The sequence below is a fragment of the Triticum aestivum genome, chromosome 2A (assembly GCF_018294505.1).
Source record: "Triticum aestivum cultivar Chinese Spring chromosome 2A, IWGSC CS RefSeq v2.1, whole genome shotgun sequence".
Taxonomy (NCBI): Eukaryota; Viridiplantae; Streptophyta; class Magnoliopsida; order Poales; family Poaceae; genus Triticum; species Triticum aestivum.
In genome coordinates this window covers 781,423,763-781,440,335 of record NC_057797.1, presented here as the reverse complement: position 1 = coordinate 781,440,335, position 16,573 = coordinate 781,423,763, and the positions used below count along the sequence as shown (strand labels likewise).

General features: G+C 47.4%; 1 protein-coding gene across 1 annotated transcript; it reads left to right on the top strand.

The window, feature by feature from the left end:
- Nucleotides 1-214: 214 nt before the first annotated feature.
- On the top strand, nucleotides 215-2,354 carry LOC123186738 (RHOMBOID-like protein 10, chloroplastic). The gene is made up of 9 exons (XM_044598448.1): nucleotides 215-409; nucleotides 533-813; nucleotides 923-977; nucleotides 1,186-1,266; nucleotides 1,372-1,468; nucleotides 1,613-1,680; nucleotides 1,765-1,863; nucleotides 1,950-2,000; nucleotides 2,098-2,354. The coding sequence occupies exons 1-9, from the start codon at nucleotides 308-310 to the stop codon at nucleotides 2,224-2,226; spliced, it is 963 nt and encodes a 320-aa protein (XP_044454383.1). The 5' UTR covers nucleotides 215-307; the 3' UTR covers nucleotides 2,227-2,354.
- The last annotated feature ends 14,219 nt before the right edge of the window (nucleotides 2,355-16,573 follow it).

Sequence of the window (16,573 nt, the reverse complement as noted above, 5' to 3'; positions counted from 1 at the left end):
TGCGCGTCCGGCCTATTCAGACCATGACACAATTCACTGAACATTAGAACTTTTTCTTTCCCTCTTCCTCGATCGGACTGAGACAGCCGGAATCATGTTGGAAACAGTCAGTCCGAACCTTTATCCGAATCATAATCCCAGCTGGTCTCCACATCGATCACCATGATCGAGTCCATGACTCCTCCTGCCCAAGAAGGCAAAGCGAAACCGACCTACACAATCTCCATCGAAGCGGTCGAAACGAGAGAGGCCTGCTAGTATCGAAACGAGAAAGGCCTGCTAGTACGACCGAAAAGATCTTGCGCCCATGGCGTCGCGGTTGCTGCTCCGGCTCCGCACCTTCCGCCGGCCTCCTCCTTCTTTGGCGCCTCCCCACCTTGCCGGCGGTCTCCACCACCGCTCGCCACCGGTACGTACGTGCAGTTTCCCAAACTGCGAGGCCCCTATATATGCCTTAGCTTTTGTAAATTAGTATACCTACGTAGTCGGCTTAATCTGGACTGTGTCGTACAACGCACACATGCATATATAGGGCGTGCTGCGTCATCTTCACGTCGTCTTGCCGCCGAGAGTAGCAGGCACCAGCAGCCGGTGGTTTGGAGGAGGATCGCACGCGCATTCGTCGCCGTCCAAGTTGAAGCCACTCCGCCGCCTCATCGTTGGGAACGTGCTCTCCGCCGTGTCTTTCTCCGCCGCCGGCCTTCTCACCAGCAACAAGTCAGAGCAGGAATCACCTCCCACCGGGCCAAATGACCATGGAAGCAACAAGGGCAAGAGGAACTGCACCGATGCTCTTCTCGCCGTTAATTTCCTGTACGTGAGCATAATTAAGAATGGTTTCCTTCCTAATAAGCATTTTAAATTTGTTTGTACTACATTTGTTGATTTTTTTTTTCCTTTTTGCGTGCTTGCGTCGTCAAAGGGTTCACGTCGCAGATGCCACATCAAACAGAGCGCTTAGTATGTTGTGGGCTAAGGTTTGTAGTACATTCTATCCGTTCAACATTTATTCCGGTGCATCTTTTTTTCTCGAAAAAGAGGCAGCAGCGTACCGTGTTTCCGTGACATCAGTTGATGCACTTATTCATCTCATTCGGGTCTATCTATCTATATTTCGTCGATTAATTAATTGTCCGTCTAATATAATGCTGTGTGCAACGATGGTTTACCATGAACGGATCAAAGGAAAACGACCTGATCCGCCGAGGGCAGATATGGCGTCTGCTTACATCGTCCGTTCTTCATGGGGATTTCAAGCACCTATCTGTAAGTATGTGTGTTGGGTCATTACGTACGTACGATTATGCTCTACGGAATCAATGGCAATTAATAACTTCCTATATATCGTCCTGATCCTGATGATGCATGCAGAATAATTGTACCACTTTGGATAGGATTGGGCCTAGGTTGGAAGAGGCTACTGGCCCCAGAAGGTTCCTGGCTATTTATTGCACTTCAGCGTTGTCAGGTCAGGTGTTTCTTAATTTGTGTTTTCCATAATCCGTATGTGTTTGGATCTTCTTGTTATTTCAGTGCTCACTTCCTTACAGTTTGTAAGGTCCACTCGTATTCTAAGTAACTGATTGTTCATGCTTTGGAATTGTTGTAATAGGTTCACTGATGAGCTACTGGTTTTGCCCCAACCCTTCTGTCGGTGCATCCGATGCTATTTTAGGATTGGTGCGTCCATTTATCTTACTCCCAAGATGCATTTTCCTATATCTCACTCACCGTTGATCATCAACATTCGGTCTTGATTATCAGGTTGGTGCGGAAGCCGTTTACATGTGGAGGCACCGGAAGCACTTGGAAAAAGCAAACGAAACTCTAGCAGAAATCGCGTTTGTGGTTTTCTGCAATCTGGTAAGTTTTGGTTTTATCTTTGTTGTTTGCCCTTGTTTTCGCCAAGAAAATTGATGCCGATCGATCTCACATGTTTCGTTTGACAGTGCATTGGCTTCATCCTAAAGCATCGCACCCGCACAGACGACTGGGCACATGTAGGTCTCCTAATTGATTTTCTATGCAGTCCATTCGATCTGCTGTGACAAATGAAACACTTAATTAGCTTAATTGGATGGATTGATTCTCATGCAGCTAGGAGGCTTCCTTGGGGGAGCGGCTGTCGAATGGTTCGTCGGTCCACATTGGAAGAAGCGTGTTGGGCCGGATGGAAAGGAGGTGTTCGAAGATAGGCCGCCTCTTGTTCGGATAATGAATAGGTAGAACTGTAGAAGGCCACCGGTGACGACTCAGCTTGTACATGGAATTAGCAGCCCCTGCATATATTGTTGCATAAATACAAATACTTATACTGAATTAAGCAGATGGGGTGTTATTTGCAAAATGCAAACATCTCCCGGTAAAATATGTCTTGTTGTCTCCCGATTCTAAGTAGACTTATCCTGACAACACTTTAAGCCTGCTAATGTATGTATGTATTTACCTTGTTTCATGGTTCATACCGCTAACCATTTGTCCATCTCTTCAACAACATCATCAAATATTCCAAAAAGTTATTCATGGAAGAAACTAAACTTTAAATGTAAGACTAGAAAAAATGTTTTCATACCAGAAGAACTACAAAATAAATGTATAGATTGTGCATGAAAGGTCGGGACGTGGAGTTTTTGATCCCGGGTGCACATGTGCCCGGATGGACTGTAAAATCCCAAAAAAAAATTAACCATCCAAAAAATTCTTATTTTTTTCAACACGCGTGTTTGAATTTTCTACCCCCGTGAAAAATTCTTAAAGAAATAACATTCAATGCACCCAGGGAAAAAACAGTCTTTGAAAAAGCTCACTTTGTAAGCATTTTGGGATGCATTTTTTTTACAAAAGCATCACGAACGTGTTCTCTTCGGAAAAATCTACACATATGGATAACACTCAAGATTGTATCTTTATAGAAAATTTTAGATTAATTTTTAAAATTTTGTTATTACTTTTAGGAGTTTAATGTTGACACTGGTGCATTTGCACTTGGGAGCAGAATGGCACTTTTTTGCATTGATTCTTGCAATATCCCAAATCTTGATTCATGATTTATTTTAAAAAATAAATGAAAAATAAAATTTATATGGATATTTGGCATGCCTTTTAAATGTTCCTGATTGTACTAGGTGCACTTGAGGCATTGGTTTTATTAAAAACAACTTGCAAATTAAATATTGTATAAGATCATGAGGGATGGATGATCTAGGTTCATATTTGTCTAGGTAGTTTGCATATTTGTCTTCACCGGTTCCAAGAAAATGGATAAAACATCCATACACATGTCAACAAGCAATACGTGCTAGAAAGTACATAGGTCAAAGTTTCATAACTACCTCTTCTGAATCAAACCGTAACCGCAAAATCCCAGATGTCCTTTCTAATCTAGATCAATCGCGTCCGTTTTTCGCTGGAAACTCATTTGGGATTTGGAATTGCTTATGTGGCATGGGAGTGAGTGAGAATTCTTCCAATTTGTGTGCCCATCACCCATGCACCATGAAGCTGGTATGTGATTCCCCCTTGTTCCAGTGCCACATAAGCACTCCCAAATCCCAAACAAGTTTTTAGCGAAAAACTGTTGGGATTGACCGGGATTAGAAAGGATGTGGTGCCAGTTTTATTTGATTTTGAGGTCAAGGTTTGGTTTAGACTGATTATATGAATTCAAGGTTTATTTCAGACTTTTTTATGTTAAAATAGTAACACAAATCCATCATACTACAAAATTCTAGATCCAAATTCCAACATAGTATGAAAAATGGTAAATTCATTGATGATAAATAAAATGTGTTGAATTTACGGACATAATGCCTATATGTTACCATGTGTCATAAAAACTGTAATCTAATCAGTTTTCTACATTCGTGTGTCTTTAGGTTGAATTCTTCCGGTCTACGCTCCTTTCAATGGCAGCGGTTGTTTTTCTAGTGTGTTGGTCTTATGGGGCCTTAGCACGATAACTTTCCGACTGCCTACTACGACTTTTGCCCAGCTCTAGCAAGGAAGGGGCGATGAGGGCGGCGCGCCTTCGGCTCGCTTCAGTGCTTGTAGTTATCGCTAGGTGGTCTACTGATCTGGATGTACTTCTTATTATTTCAAGTGCTCGTTGTACTGCCAAAAGTTCTGTCTAGTTGTGCACCCGTCCTCGTGCCCTCGTGCGAACTCATCTAGGGTTCCCTGCCTCTCGTCGGCGCCGTCGTTGGTACACCTCATCTTCTATGGTCCTTGGACCATGGTGACGTGGTGGATCCCGGCCCTTGCAGGCAGGATGGCTTTATTTTTTGGTGCATTTCTGAGTTTTGTTAGGGCTTGTGCCATGCTCAAGAAGACGAGACGGCGGCGGCTTCTTGAAGATGGATAAGGTCCTCCCCGTCTCGGTGATGTTTCAAGCATCATCAGAAGGCGTGTGGAGGTTTATCTCCGACGGATCTTGTGGGATCCGGTCGGTGTTTGTCTTTGGTGGATCCGGCTGGACCCGGTCTTTGTTTGTCTATGTCTGTGTGTCTGCAGGTTGGATCCTTCTAATCTACGCTTCTCTTGATTGGCGGCGGTTGTTGTTCTGGTGCGCTGGTCCTATGGGGCCTTAGCACGACAAATTCCCGACTGCCTACTACAACAATGTTTGCTCGACTCCAACGAGGGAGAGACGATGACAGCGGCGCGCCATTGGCTTGCTCCAGTGTTTGTAGTCGTCGTTAGGTGGTACTAGCAAAAATGCCCGTGTGTTGCAACGGGAGAAAATACCAGTTTTTATGATCCCCATATGTTCCTCTCTCCACTTTCCCACGATCTGCCTTCCTCACCTACTCACTCTAATTCCTTGCCGATGTCCACTATTTTTTAGGGGCGGCATTAGCAAGTCCACTATTTTTCCTAAAATCTCCCCCCTAGTTTTCTATATAGGGGACTTCCTTAAAAATATTTTCCCTAAAGTTTTCTTAACACCAGTAGCACTCCTGAATCTCAACCGCTATTTTTAACATTCTATATTTAATAATATTATTGGACTATCAATTCATATGTTCATCATTGTAATACCCTCTGCATTTTCGGTTGAATGATCAAAAAATGCAAAATTAATTCATAAAACAAAAACCAAATGAAAATTTTACATTATCACACACACACACACACACACACACAATCAAGCATGCATAAATTATAAACTGCTACAACAACCCAAATATAATCAGAGGCACACCCTCTCACCTTCTCTCTCCTCTCTCTTCTCTCGTGGGACAACACGCAGCAACAGCAACGAATGTACAGAGCAGCAGCGTCAGTTTCTCTAACTTCCATTTTAATGCTACTGCTCCCTACCACTCTCTCCACAGCAGCACCCCTGCAACATCGGCTCCGCACCCAACTCATGTTAACGTAATCGCCGTCCAAACGGACAGCTACACACCTACACCATCTCACCCATTCTTGCTCGCCTCCCTCTGTCCACCACTGTCGCTCACGTATTGCTGCAACACTGCCCTGCGCCGCCATCGTATAGCGTTGCACCAACTTCCCCATCGCTCGCACATCTAGCAGTCACGTCCTAGTGCTGCATGGGTCGATTGGGGCATCCCCGGTTCTTTCTATCTTTCATTAGCGATTTAGGCGAACGGACGGACCATGCGGTGCTCGAAGCTGCAGTGATGCACCAACTTTCTCTCCCCTGTCGCCTGCACATCCAACGGCCGGATCCCAGCTCCGCCCCATGAGAGGTCTCGAAGCTCCTTGTGCTTTGTTGTCGGCGAGTCTGCATGCCCAAGATCACCCCTCCCCCAAATTGAAGTCCATGGCGTATAAGATGATAGTACCGTACTGGGCTTCAGCCCAAGGCACTCCCTCGGCAACGGCGTTCCGGCGAGATTCGAAGGGCATGGTAATTTTGATTTTGTATTGAGTCCGGCATTCGGTCGAGGGCTCCAGCTTTTCTTGGGAAAAGAAGGGTAGGCAGCAAGGCACGCATGGTCGGACACAACAAAAAAAATCTTTTCCGAGTTAGTGACGTACGCTAGTGGGAGGACAGAGGCAAAGGAGGTTCGGGGTGGATGCGCCGCCATGGCGAGCCGGTACGCAGGGCTGACAGATCGAGGCCCCGATGAGCGAGGTGGTCAGACTCCAAGAGCGGTGTCCCATCTATCCACTCTATCTGTGTCGATCCCTTTGCCTCAAAAAAAACAAAATCTGTGTCGATCCCTTTGTCTAAAAAAAATCTCTGCCGCGCCGTCACAGAACAGGGCGCCTCGATCTCCTTCTCCTGCTGGATCCCCTCCTCTTTCGTTTCTCCTTGTCGACTCCCTCCTCGCGCCTCCGGCGAACCAGGCGCCATCACCCGCGGCCTTCTTTTCCCTTGCCTCTCACCTCTCCCTGTCTCTCTAACCCTCAGCCGCGCGCCGACGATGTTGTTTCCCCATGCAGGAGGTCGTCCATGGCGCCGCTGCCGCAGCTCTCCTCTGCCGCTCCTCCTATCGCGCCTGCAAGCGAGACGCCATCTCCTCGCCGCGCCGCTGCGCATTGCCTCCTCCCCGCGTCCCTGCGTCTCCCCGCTCTTAAACTCTCTCTCTCTCTCTCTCTCTCTCTCTCTCTCTCTCTCTCTCTCTCTCTCTCTCTCTCTCTCTCTCTCTCTCTCTCTCTCTCTCTCTTTATTGTCTTCATCCTACTCTTAAACTCTCTCCCTCTCTCTTTGTTGTCTTCTCCAGGTCTGTAGCAGAGAGAGACCGAGAGGAGAGAAGGGGTTGGGACGGTGGATTAGTACTTGTGAACGAGACCTACAGCAAGGACCTAGCACGGATCATATTTTAAATCTCAACCGTCAATTTATGTCGTTTCCATAAAATTAACGGATATAAAGGTTGCGACGTATGGAGAACTATGAAAGCCTCCGTCCTTTATTATTAGGTAAAGATACGGACCTGGATGTAAATTCTACTTCTAGTGTTCTTTGTACTACCTTGAAGTTGATGAATTGATCAGAATTTTTCCCGCAAAAAAATAGATCGAAAGTTTTCCAAAAAAAGATATATATGTCTGTAAAACATAGGGTTTGGGGGAACTGGCTCAACACTCTATGGGGTGGCCTATCACATATATATAATGATGACATACAAGTCCAATACCAATACGGTATGGTTTACACAGTAGGACTACAATACAAATTCTAACACCCTCCCTCAATCTCAACTTACTCCTGAAGTATCTAGGAGGTTGAGATTGCGCCTACAGACCTCAAACATGGGAGAAGTTAGAGGCTTGGTGAAGATGTCTGCAAGTTGATCTTTTGAAGAGATAAACCTGACTTGTAGTAGCTTCTGTGCAACACGTTCCCACACAAAATGGTAGTCAATCTCATTGTGTTTAGTCCGTGCATGGAACACCGGGTTTGATGACAGAAACGTAGCACCAATGTTGTCACACCAAAGGACCGAAGAATGTGGCTGAGCAACTCCTAGCTCTCGAAGTAGGGACTCAATCCATATAAGTTCGGCAATCGCATTGGCAACCGACTTGTACTCAGCTTCTGTGCTGCAGCGGGAAACAGTGGCTTACTTGCGTGCACTCCAGGCGGTCAGATTAGGACCAAAGAACACAGCATGTCCCCCCGTAGATCGCCTGTCATCTGGACACCCAACCCAATCAGCATCAGAAAATGCAGAAAGAACTCCGGAGGAACTGGGGCGCAAGTGAAGACAAAAGGAGACAGTGAGACGCACATAACGCAGTATGCGCTTCACAGCAGACCAGTGTACATCAGTAGGTGCATGAACATACCGGCACACCCTGTTAACCGCAAAGGAGAGATCAGGACGCGTGATCGTCAGATGCTGCAAAACACCAACAATACTCATGTACTCAGTAGCATGCTCAGGAGATAGAAGAGCACCATCAGCAGAGGACATGGGCGTAGGTGACGTCTTGCACTTGAGCATACCAGGACGGCGCAAGAGATCAAGATAGTACTTCTTCTAGGTGAGAGCCAAACTACCACGAGACTGATAAGCGACCTCAATACCCAGGAAGAAATGAAGCTGTCCCAAATCCTTAACTGCAAAATCACAACCAAGTGCAGTCACAAGAGCATCAGCAGCCGTCGGAGAGGAGCTCACCAGGACAATATCATCCACGTACACGAGGAGGTACATGGTCACACTCGGTCGCTGAAACAAGAACAGTGAAGTATCAGCCGTCGAAGGAATGAATCCATGAGTGCGTAGAGCTGAAACCAGGCGAGCATGACAGGGTGGAGGAGCCTGCTTCAGTCCATATATAGCCTTCGTCAGACGACAGAGATGATAAGGCCGAGTGTGATCAACAAATCCAGGTGGCTGCCTCACGTAAACCTCTTCTTCAAGCAATCCGTGAAGAAAAGCGTTTTGCACGTCAAGCTGGCGGAGAGACCATCCGCGAGAAACTGCCAGAGACAGAAGAAGTCGAGTAGTGGTAGGCTTGACAAGTGGGCTGAATGTATCCTCATAGTCCAGGCCCTGACGCTGTTTAAAGCCCTTAGCCACGAGGCGCGCTTTGTAGCGCTCAATGGAACCATCTGCATGTTTCTTCACCTTGAACACCCACTTCGAATCAATGATGTTGACGTGAGGCAAAGGGGAAACAAGTGTCCATGTCTTATTCTTCATAAGAGCGTGATATTCTTATTCCATAGCAGCCCTCCAGTGTGGAATACTCATTGCGGCTTGATAACTGCATGGTTCGGCGGTTGGATCATCCACAGCATGAGCCAGGCAAGCAGCAAGATATGTGACCGTGCCATCAGTGCGCTCCTTGGGACGAACAATGCCACTGCGGCTGCGAGTGTGTGGACGCTGCGGAGGAGCGAACACCGGGGCCGGCGGGATGTCCAGAGCAGGCGAGGCCAATCCAGGGGACTCCGGCGAAGAAGGACCGGGTGACGGCGGACCGGGCGACAGCGGGCCAGGCGACGTAGGCCCCGGCGTCGTGTGAGCCGCTGTGGGCCCAGGCGAAGTAGGCGGCAGGGACGCCCGCGCGGATGGCGGTGGCGACGACGGAGGGGAGTCCAGGCGAGGAGGCGGCGACGTAGGCTGCTCAGAGGAGGCCGTCGCGGGCTCCGGCCCAGTCGCAGTAGCCAACATGGGCTCCGGCCCAGTCGCGGTTGGAGACGGGGCGCTCGAGGCGGGGTCGAGGGTGGGAGGCGGTGCATGCACATGCACCGGCCGATCGACGTGTGCCACGGGCGACGTAGTGGGTCCGTCAGGGAGGAGTTCCAGGAGAGCTCCACGTCCAGTTCCTGCACCATGATTAGGTAACAACACAGACGAATATGCAACATCTTCAAATTGGCCAAGCATAAGAGGAGACGAATGCATAAATGGTGTTGTGATGGATGACTGAGGCATGGCAGAAAAGGGAAAGATGTTCTCATCAAAAACAACATCCCGAGATATGTAGACTTGATTGGTTGGGACATGGAGACACTTGTAGCCTTTATGAAGAGAACTATACCCTAAGAACACACACTTTTTGGAGCGAAACTCAAGTTTGCAATCATTATAAGGATGAAGATGAGGCCAGCAGGCACACCCGAACACCTTAAAAATGGTATAGTTAGGAGTTTCATCTAAGAGAAACTCAATAGGAGTTTTCATATTAAGAACATGCGTAGGTAATCTGTTAATGAGAAAACACGCGGTAGCAAAAGCATCACTCCAAAAACGAAAAGGTACAGAAGCATGAGCAAGAATTGTGAGGCCGGTCTCAACTATATGGCGGTGTTTGCGCTCAACAGCGTCATTCTGCTGATGTGTATGCGGGCATGATAAATGATGAGAGATCCCAAGCTTATTAAAGAAAGTGTTGAGGTTGCGATATGCTCCCCCCCCCCCAATCTGACTGAACATGGATAATTTTATGCTTGAGGAGACGTTCAACATGCAATTGAAACTGAATGAATATATCAAACACATCAGATTTGCGCTTAGGAAGATAAGCCATGTGAAGCGACTATAGGCATCAAAAAAACTGACATAATAGTTGTGACCACTAACAGATGTTTGTGATGGACCCCACACATCAGAAAACACAATTTCAAGAGGATACTTTACTTCTCTAGTAGATGAAACAAAAGGTAGCTGATGACTCTTGCCTTGTTGACAGGCATCACACACGGACATCTCTTTATTGCTAGACACTAATAGCAGCTCATGGAGGTGGATTATGTGGCGAACGATGGGTGTAGCGGGGTGACCAAAGCGAGAGTGCCACTGGGAAGGCGACACACGAACACCGCTGAAGACGCACGGGGCGGATGGATCCTCCAAACGGTACAAGCCTTGGCTCAACCGGCCACTAAGCAGAACGTCTCGGATTGCCCGATCCTTAACAAAAAGATTAAATGGGTAAAATTCACATAGGACATGATTATCAAGGGTGAGCTTAGGGATAGATAAAAGATTACGAGTCTCCGAGGGTACCAGTAAAACATTACGAAGATGGAGCTGCCTAGAGGGATGACTAGTTAAAAGAGATGCTTGGCCAATGTGAGAGATGGGCATACCTGCACCATTGGCGGTGTGAACCTGATCGTGCCCGTAGTAGGGCTGCTAGGTGGAGAGTTTGTTGAGCTCGTTCGTCATGTGATCCGTGGCGCCAGTGTCCATGTATCAGGCTGGATCAACGGGGTAGGATTGTAACGCCCCGAGACCGATGTGCCAGGTGTCTTCCAGTTATTCGCCGTCGTTGCCATGTCTTTTGCTTGCATGTTGCATCTTACCATGTCATCATGTGCATTGCATCATCATGTTTTCAAAACTTGCATTCGTCTCGGTCTCCTCGTCCTCTCCGTTGTCCGTTCTGAGCCCAACCACACTTGCACACGCCCGCGGCATGTCCGAAATAGTATTTTATAAGTGGCCGGAAAATGTTCTCGGAATGGGATGAGAGTTGACGTGTGGTCTTATTATAGTGTAGATAGACCGCCTGTCAAGTTTCATCGCATTCGGAGTTCGTCTGATAGCCCAACCGTTAAACTATAGCGGCATTATAACCGGTCTAATGTCGGACGTTTTCGGTCTCCGGAAACAGTCGTCGGGTCTCTCTCTTCTCTTCTCTCAGCTCGAGACCGTCTACACAGCCCACTACCTACCGCCAGGTCCTACCTAATCTCTCTCATCAGCCCGCAGCCCCCTCGCGCGCGTCCGAGAGCTGTCCCGGACCCGACCCGAGCTGTCGCCACCGTTGCGTCCCGATCATCCCCAAACATCTACAAAACGTCTCCGTTTTCTTATTTGGCCTCCCTAGCTATTTTTTCGCGACCGTCCGATTGCGATCGGAGGGGTCCAATAGCCCATAATCAAAATCCAGTGCTATATAAATAGACCAATCCCCTAGGCAGCAACCCTAAATTCTAGCCCTCTTGTCCCATCGCGCCGCCACCTACCTTTCTTCCTCGGGATCCTCTCATTCTCCCCTGCACAATCCATCGATCCCCACCCTCTCGATTGTATCCCCGACCAACCACTGAGCCCCCACGCGCCCGTGGATCTCCGCTACCTCGCCTGAGCTCGCCGGGGAGCAGGTCACCGCGGCCCCCGATCTCCAGCCTCTCCCGCTCGAGGGCTCCCGAGCTGCACCAGGCCCCAAGCCGCCTCGAGCTCCCCTCGCCTCCACCTCGTCACTGCCTCGCCTCACCGGAGCTGCCTCCCCCGCCGGCGAACACCTTCACCAGGTCGCCTCCGGCCAGGTCGCGCCGCCCCTGCCATCTCCTTCTCCCTCTTGTTCTCTCCCTCGCCTCACCTCTCTCCCTCTCTGTCTCCAGGGACGAACCAGCAAGCCGCCATGGGCGCCCGAAGCATGGACTCCTGCTACCTCGTCCCCGATCTGGATCGGATCCCCTCTCCTCCGCCGCCCTTGCCTGTTCCCGGCCGGATCCCGCTCCAGACCCTCGCCGGAGTCGCGCCCCAGTCCCCGGCCTCGCCATCCCCTGCTGCGGCCTCTGCTTCCTCTACAACGAGCAGGTCGCTCGTCCCGTGCCTGCTCGAATTGACCAGCGCCGCGTCAAGGCCCAGCTGCACGCCCCTGTCCTGCCTCCTACGCACCATGGGCTGCGCCTCCAGGCCAGCGCGCCCCTTCGCGGCCTGCCAGCCTCCCCTTCTACTGGGCCGAGCCCATGGGTGAGGAGCCCTCCCGTTTCCCTGTTCCTTCGGGCCTTGACAATTTCGGCCTATGTGATATTTTTTCCTGTCAGGACGTTTTTCCAATTATCCAGAGAACGGCTGTTTTACAGAAAAGACCCTCATGTTCACGCATATACTAACTCACAATTCGTGCATCGGATTAAAATGATTTATATATGAAACTTGCTCAGAATTTTGTCTAGTTTAATAATATGTCACTTTCATCCATGGTTAAAATGTTTAAAATGATGTTTGCTTAAATTTGCTCCTATGCCATGCTAAAATGATTTAATTCATAACTAAATAACCGTAACTCCGATTCTAACAAACTTTATATGTAAATGGGGTAGAATTTTGCCTAGTTTATCATGGTGACATTGTCTTGCATGCTTAACAACTCTAAAATAATGTTTAGGGCAGAACAGTACCAAACCTTAAATTATGCATATGAGCATTTTCCGGAATTGTTGTTCGTTATTCCGGCCTCATTTAAACTTGCCTAGATAGGTAGTTTTGTTGTGCTTCACCTCTTGCCATGTTAAACAACATTTAATATTGTTGGGTACATAAGCGAGAGAGAACTAAATAATTGACGTGGTGTTTCGTCAATATGCAACTCGTTGCATATTGAGCTCCACTTAATTTGTAGGATTGCTTGTGCATTTTGCCATGCCATGCATAATTAAACCGGACATGCATCATACTCGATTGTGCACCGTGCCATGTTCATGTGTTGGTTGTTTACTATGTTGTGTGCTTCTTTTCCAGTGATTGCTTCTTCGGGTGGTTCCGGTAACGTCGAGTTTGTGAGGATCCGTTCGACTACGTCCGTTTGTCTTCTTCATGGACTCGTTCTTCTTCCTTGCAGGATTTCAGGCAAGATGATCATACCCTCGAAATCACTACTATCTTTGCTTGCTAGTTGCTCGCTCTTTTGCTATGCCTATGCTGCGATACCTACCACTTGCTTATCATGCCTCCCATATTGTTGAACCAAGCCTCTAACCCACCATGTCCTAGCAAACCGTTGATTAGCTATGTTACCGCTTTGCTCAGCCCCTCTTATAGCGTTGTTAGTTGCAGGTGAAGATTGAAGTTTGTTCCTTGTTGGAACATGGAGATTGTTCCTTGTTGGAACATTTATTTACTTGTTGGGATATCATTATATTGCTATGTTATATCAATGCATCTATATAATTGGTAAAGGGTGGAAGGCTCGGCCTTATGCCTGGTGTTTTGTTCCACTCTTGCCCGCCCTAGTTTCCGTCATATCAGTGTTATGTTCCCGGATTTTGTGTCCCTTACGCGGTTGGGCTATAATGGGAACCCCTTGACAGTTCGCCTTAAGTAAACCTCTTCCAGCAATGCCCAACATTGGTTTTACCATTCGCCACCTAGCCTTTTCTTTCCCTTGGGTAGGCCTGCCCAAGGGTCATCTTTATTTTAACCCCCCCCCCCCCCGGGCCAATGCTCCTCTGAGTGTTGGTCCGAACTGAGCTGCCTGCGGGGCCACCTTGGGGAAACTTGAGGATTGGTTTTACTCATAGCTAGTCTCATCTGAGTGTGCCCTGAGAAAGAGATATGTGTAGCTTCTATCGGGATTTGTCGGCACATTCGGGCGGTGTTCCTGGTTTAGTTTTACCCTGTCGAAATGTCTTGTTGTACCGGGATACCGAGTCTGATCGGAGTGTCTCGTGTGGAGGTCTATTCCTTCGTTGACCGTGAGAGCTTGTTATGGGCTAAGTTGGGACACCCCTGCAGGGATTTGAATTTTCGAAAGCCGTGCCCGCGGTTATGGGCAGATGGGAATTTGTTAACATCCGGTTGTAGAAAACCTGAAGTTGACCTTAATTAAAATGAATCAACCGCGTGTGTAACCGTGATGGTCTCTTTGCGGCGGAGTCCGGGAAGTGAACACGGTTGTTGGAGTTATGCTTGACGTAGGTAGTCTAGGATCACTTCTTGATCATATTTTATCGACCGTGCTTTGCCTTCTCTTCTCGCTCTCATTTGCGTATGTTAGCCACCATATATGCTAGTCGCATGCTGCAGCTCCACCTCATACCTTTTACCTTACCCATGAGCTTAAATAGTCTTGATCGCGAGGGTGCGAGATTGCTGAGTCCCCGTTGCTCACAGATACTTCCAAAACCATCTTGCAGGTGCCGATGAGACCGTGCAGATGATGCAACCAAGCTCAGGAGGAGCTTGATGAAGATCTTGTCCTTTGTGTTGTTCCGTTCTAGTTGACCAGTAGTGGAGCCCAGTTGGGGTCGATCGAGGACCTTTGTCGCATTTGGGGTTCTTCTTTTATTTTGGCTCCGTAGTCGGGCCCTGATTGTATTTGGTTGTTGTAATGCTTTATTCATGTAATTGTGTGAAGTGGCAATTGTAAGCCAACTATGTATCTCTTTCCCTTATGTATTACATGGGTTGTGTGATGATTACCTCACTTGTGACATATGCCTTCAATGCGATTATGCCTCTAAGTCGTGCCTCAACACGTGGGAGATATAGTCGTATCGAGGGCGTGACAAGTTGGTATCAGAGCCTTCCCCGACCTTAGGAGCCCCCACTGATTGATCGTTTTTAGCGGCCAAGTTGTGTCTAGAAAAATGTTTTGAGTCATTAGGAATTATATATATATCGGAGAGCTTAGGAATTCTTTTTACTTCCCAGTCTCCTCATCGCTCTGGTAAGGCATCCTGACGTAGAGTTTTGACTCTTCTCTTCTCAAATTTCACAAAAAAATAATTTAGGATTACGCGGGTATCTTGGAATCGTTCCGATGGTTTTATGATGAGAACATTGTCTTGGTGCCTCCTGTCAGGGGTTTAGTGGAAGTGTCCCGGGGAGTTGAGCTCTGAGGTGTTGTCGTCATAATTTTATCGTTGCAGTTCTGGAATACCTGAGTCTAGTACGCCGACATCGAAAATCTCTTTTATGCAGTTCGTTGGTGAGATAACCTCGACGCCACCCAGTACTGGGGCGGGAGTTCGGGAGTATCGCCATAACTTGTATAACGGATGCTTTTCGAAGGTTGTGGTAGATGGTTTCCGAAGGTTTCTTGGTTATGTGTTGAAGGATGGATACAGCTGGATGTAGGTATTGCTAGTTTGGGTGAGATATTATGCTTCCCCTGTATCCCCAACACCTGATTGCATAACCGGAAAGTTTCGAGAGTTTCATAGGTGGGAATTAAAGTAGCTCTTAGGATATCTTTCCGACAGATGTATGATATGAAATTGGGGTTCGACGTCTAGTGGTTCGCCTATTCACGGTCGGTTTTACAGTGGTCTCGTTGTGTCTTAAAGAGTCCTTGGCTATGCCGACTCGGGGACGCTTCGTATGTCATGTGCACTGCCTTGTACATGATGGTGTTGTACGATCGAGCCCGTGTAGGTCCCACCACGAAAACTTCGGACGAAATCTCTATCATATGTTTGTTCTGGCTTATTCTGCAAGCCAACCCTTTATTTTTGTTTTGAGTTGTGGTATTCGAGTTGCTTCAATGTCAAGTGTTGATTCCATACCTTTCTCAAATGGTGTTCTCATACTTCGATGTGAATACTAATCCTTCATGATAATCGAGATTGTCTTGTCAATCCTTTTCAACCGGTGTGCTTCTCTTCTAGTGGATCCGAACATTTCAACTTCCGCAAGATCAATTATCACTTCTTCTCAACGGTGTTTGTTTCATCCGTCTCCAAGGTGCCTTTGTTTTTCCCGCCCACCCACCCTTTTTCCTCAAGGACTCGGATTTCTTTTTCAAGTATCCTTTTATTGTGTGAAGTCTCTCCATTCTTTTTCCGTCAGTGTCCTTATCCGGTGATTCTCATGAGGATTCTAACGGAGCTTCAAGTGTTGTATTCTTCGATCTTTTCTTCTCCGGTGGTTTCAAGTCAAGCTTTGTTGAACATATCTTTTCCTCATTTCAATACCTTCTCATACCGGTGCCCCTCTTAATCATCTACTCCTCGCTATTCATTTGTTTCGGAGTGTCGAAGATATCTCAAAAGATTCATGTTTCCACTCTGCTTTCGTTCAAGATCTTTCGAGGATGTCACTTCATTCAAGCCATTTAATTCAACCGGTGCTTTCTCGCTTTTGAATCGTTCAACGGTGTTTTCTTTGAGTGGGCCCTAACCCACAGGTCTTTTCCCAGGATCTTACCTGACTCGTCCTATTTTCCCGGAGCTATCCTCAAAAAAATTTCCTTTCGAAGTTTGACGTAAGAATGAGTTATCATCAGTCAAATGCCATCTCCTAGATCGTTCAAATTATTTTCATCGTTTGACTCAATCTCTTCGCTTTTGATTCTTCCGGAGTGCCTAAACGATTCTTGATGGTGTTTATCATTGTCATTCTCGGATTTTGAAGACCAAAGAAGATTTTTTTTTCTCTCTATCTTGCCCCATTCTCTTCAAGATTCG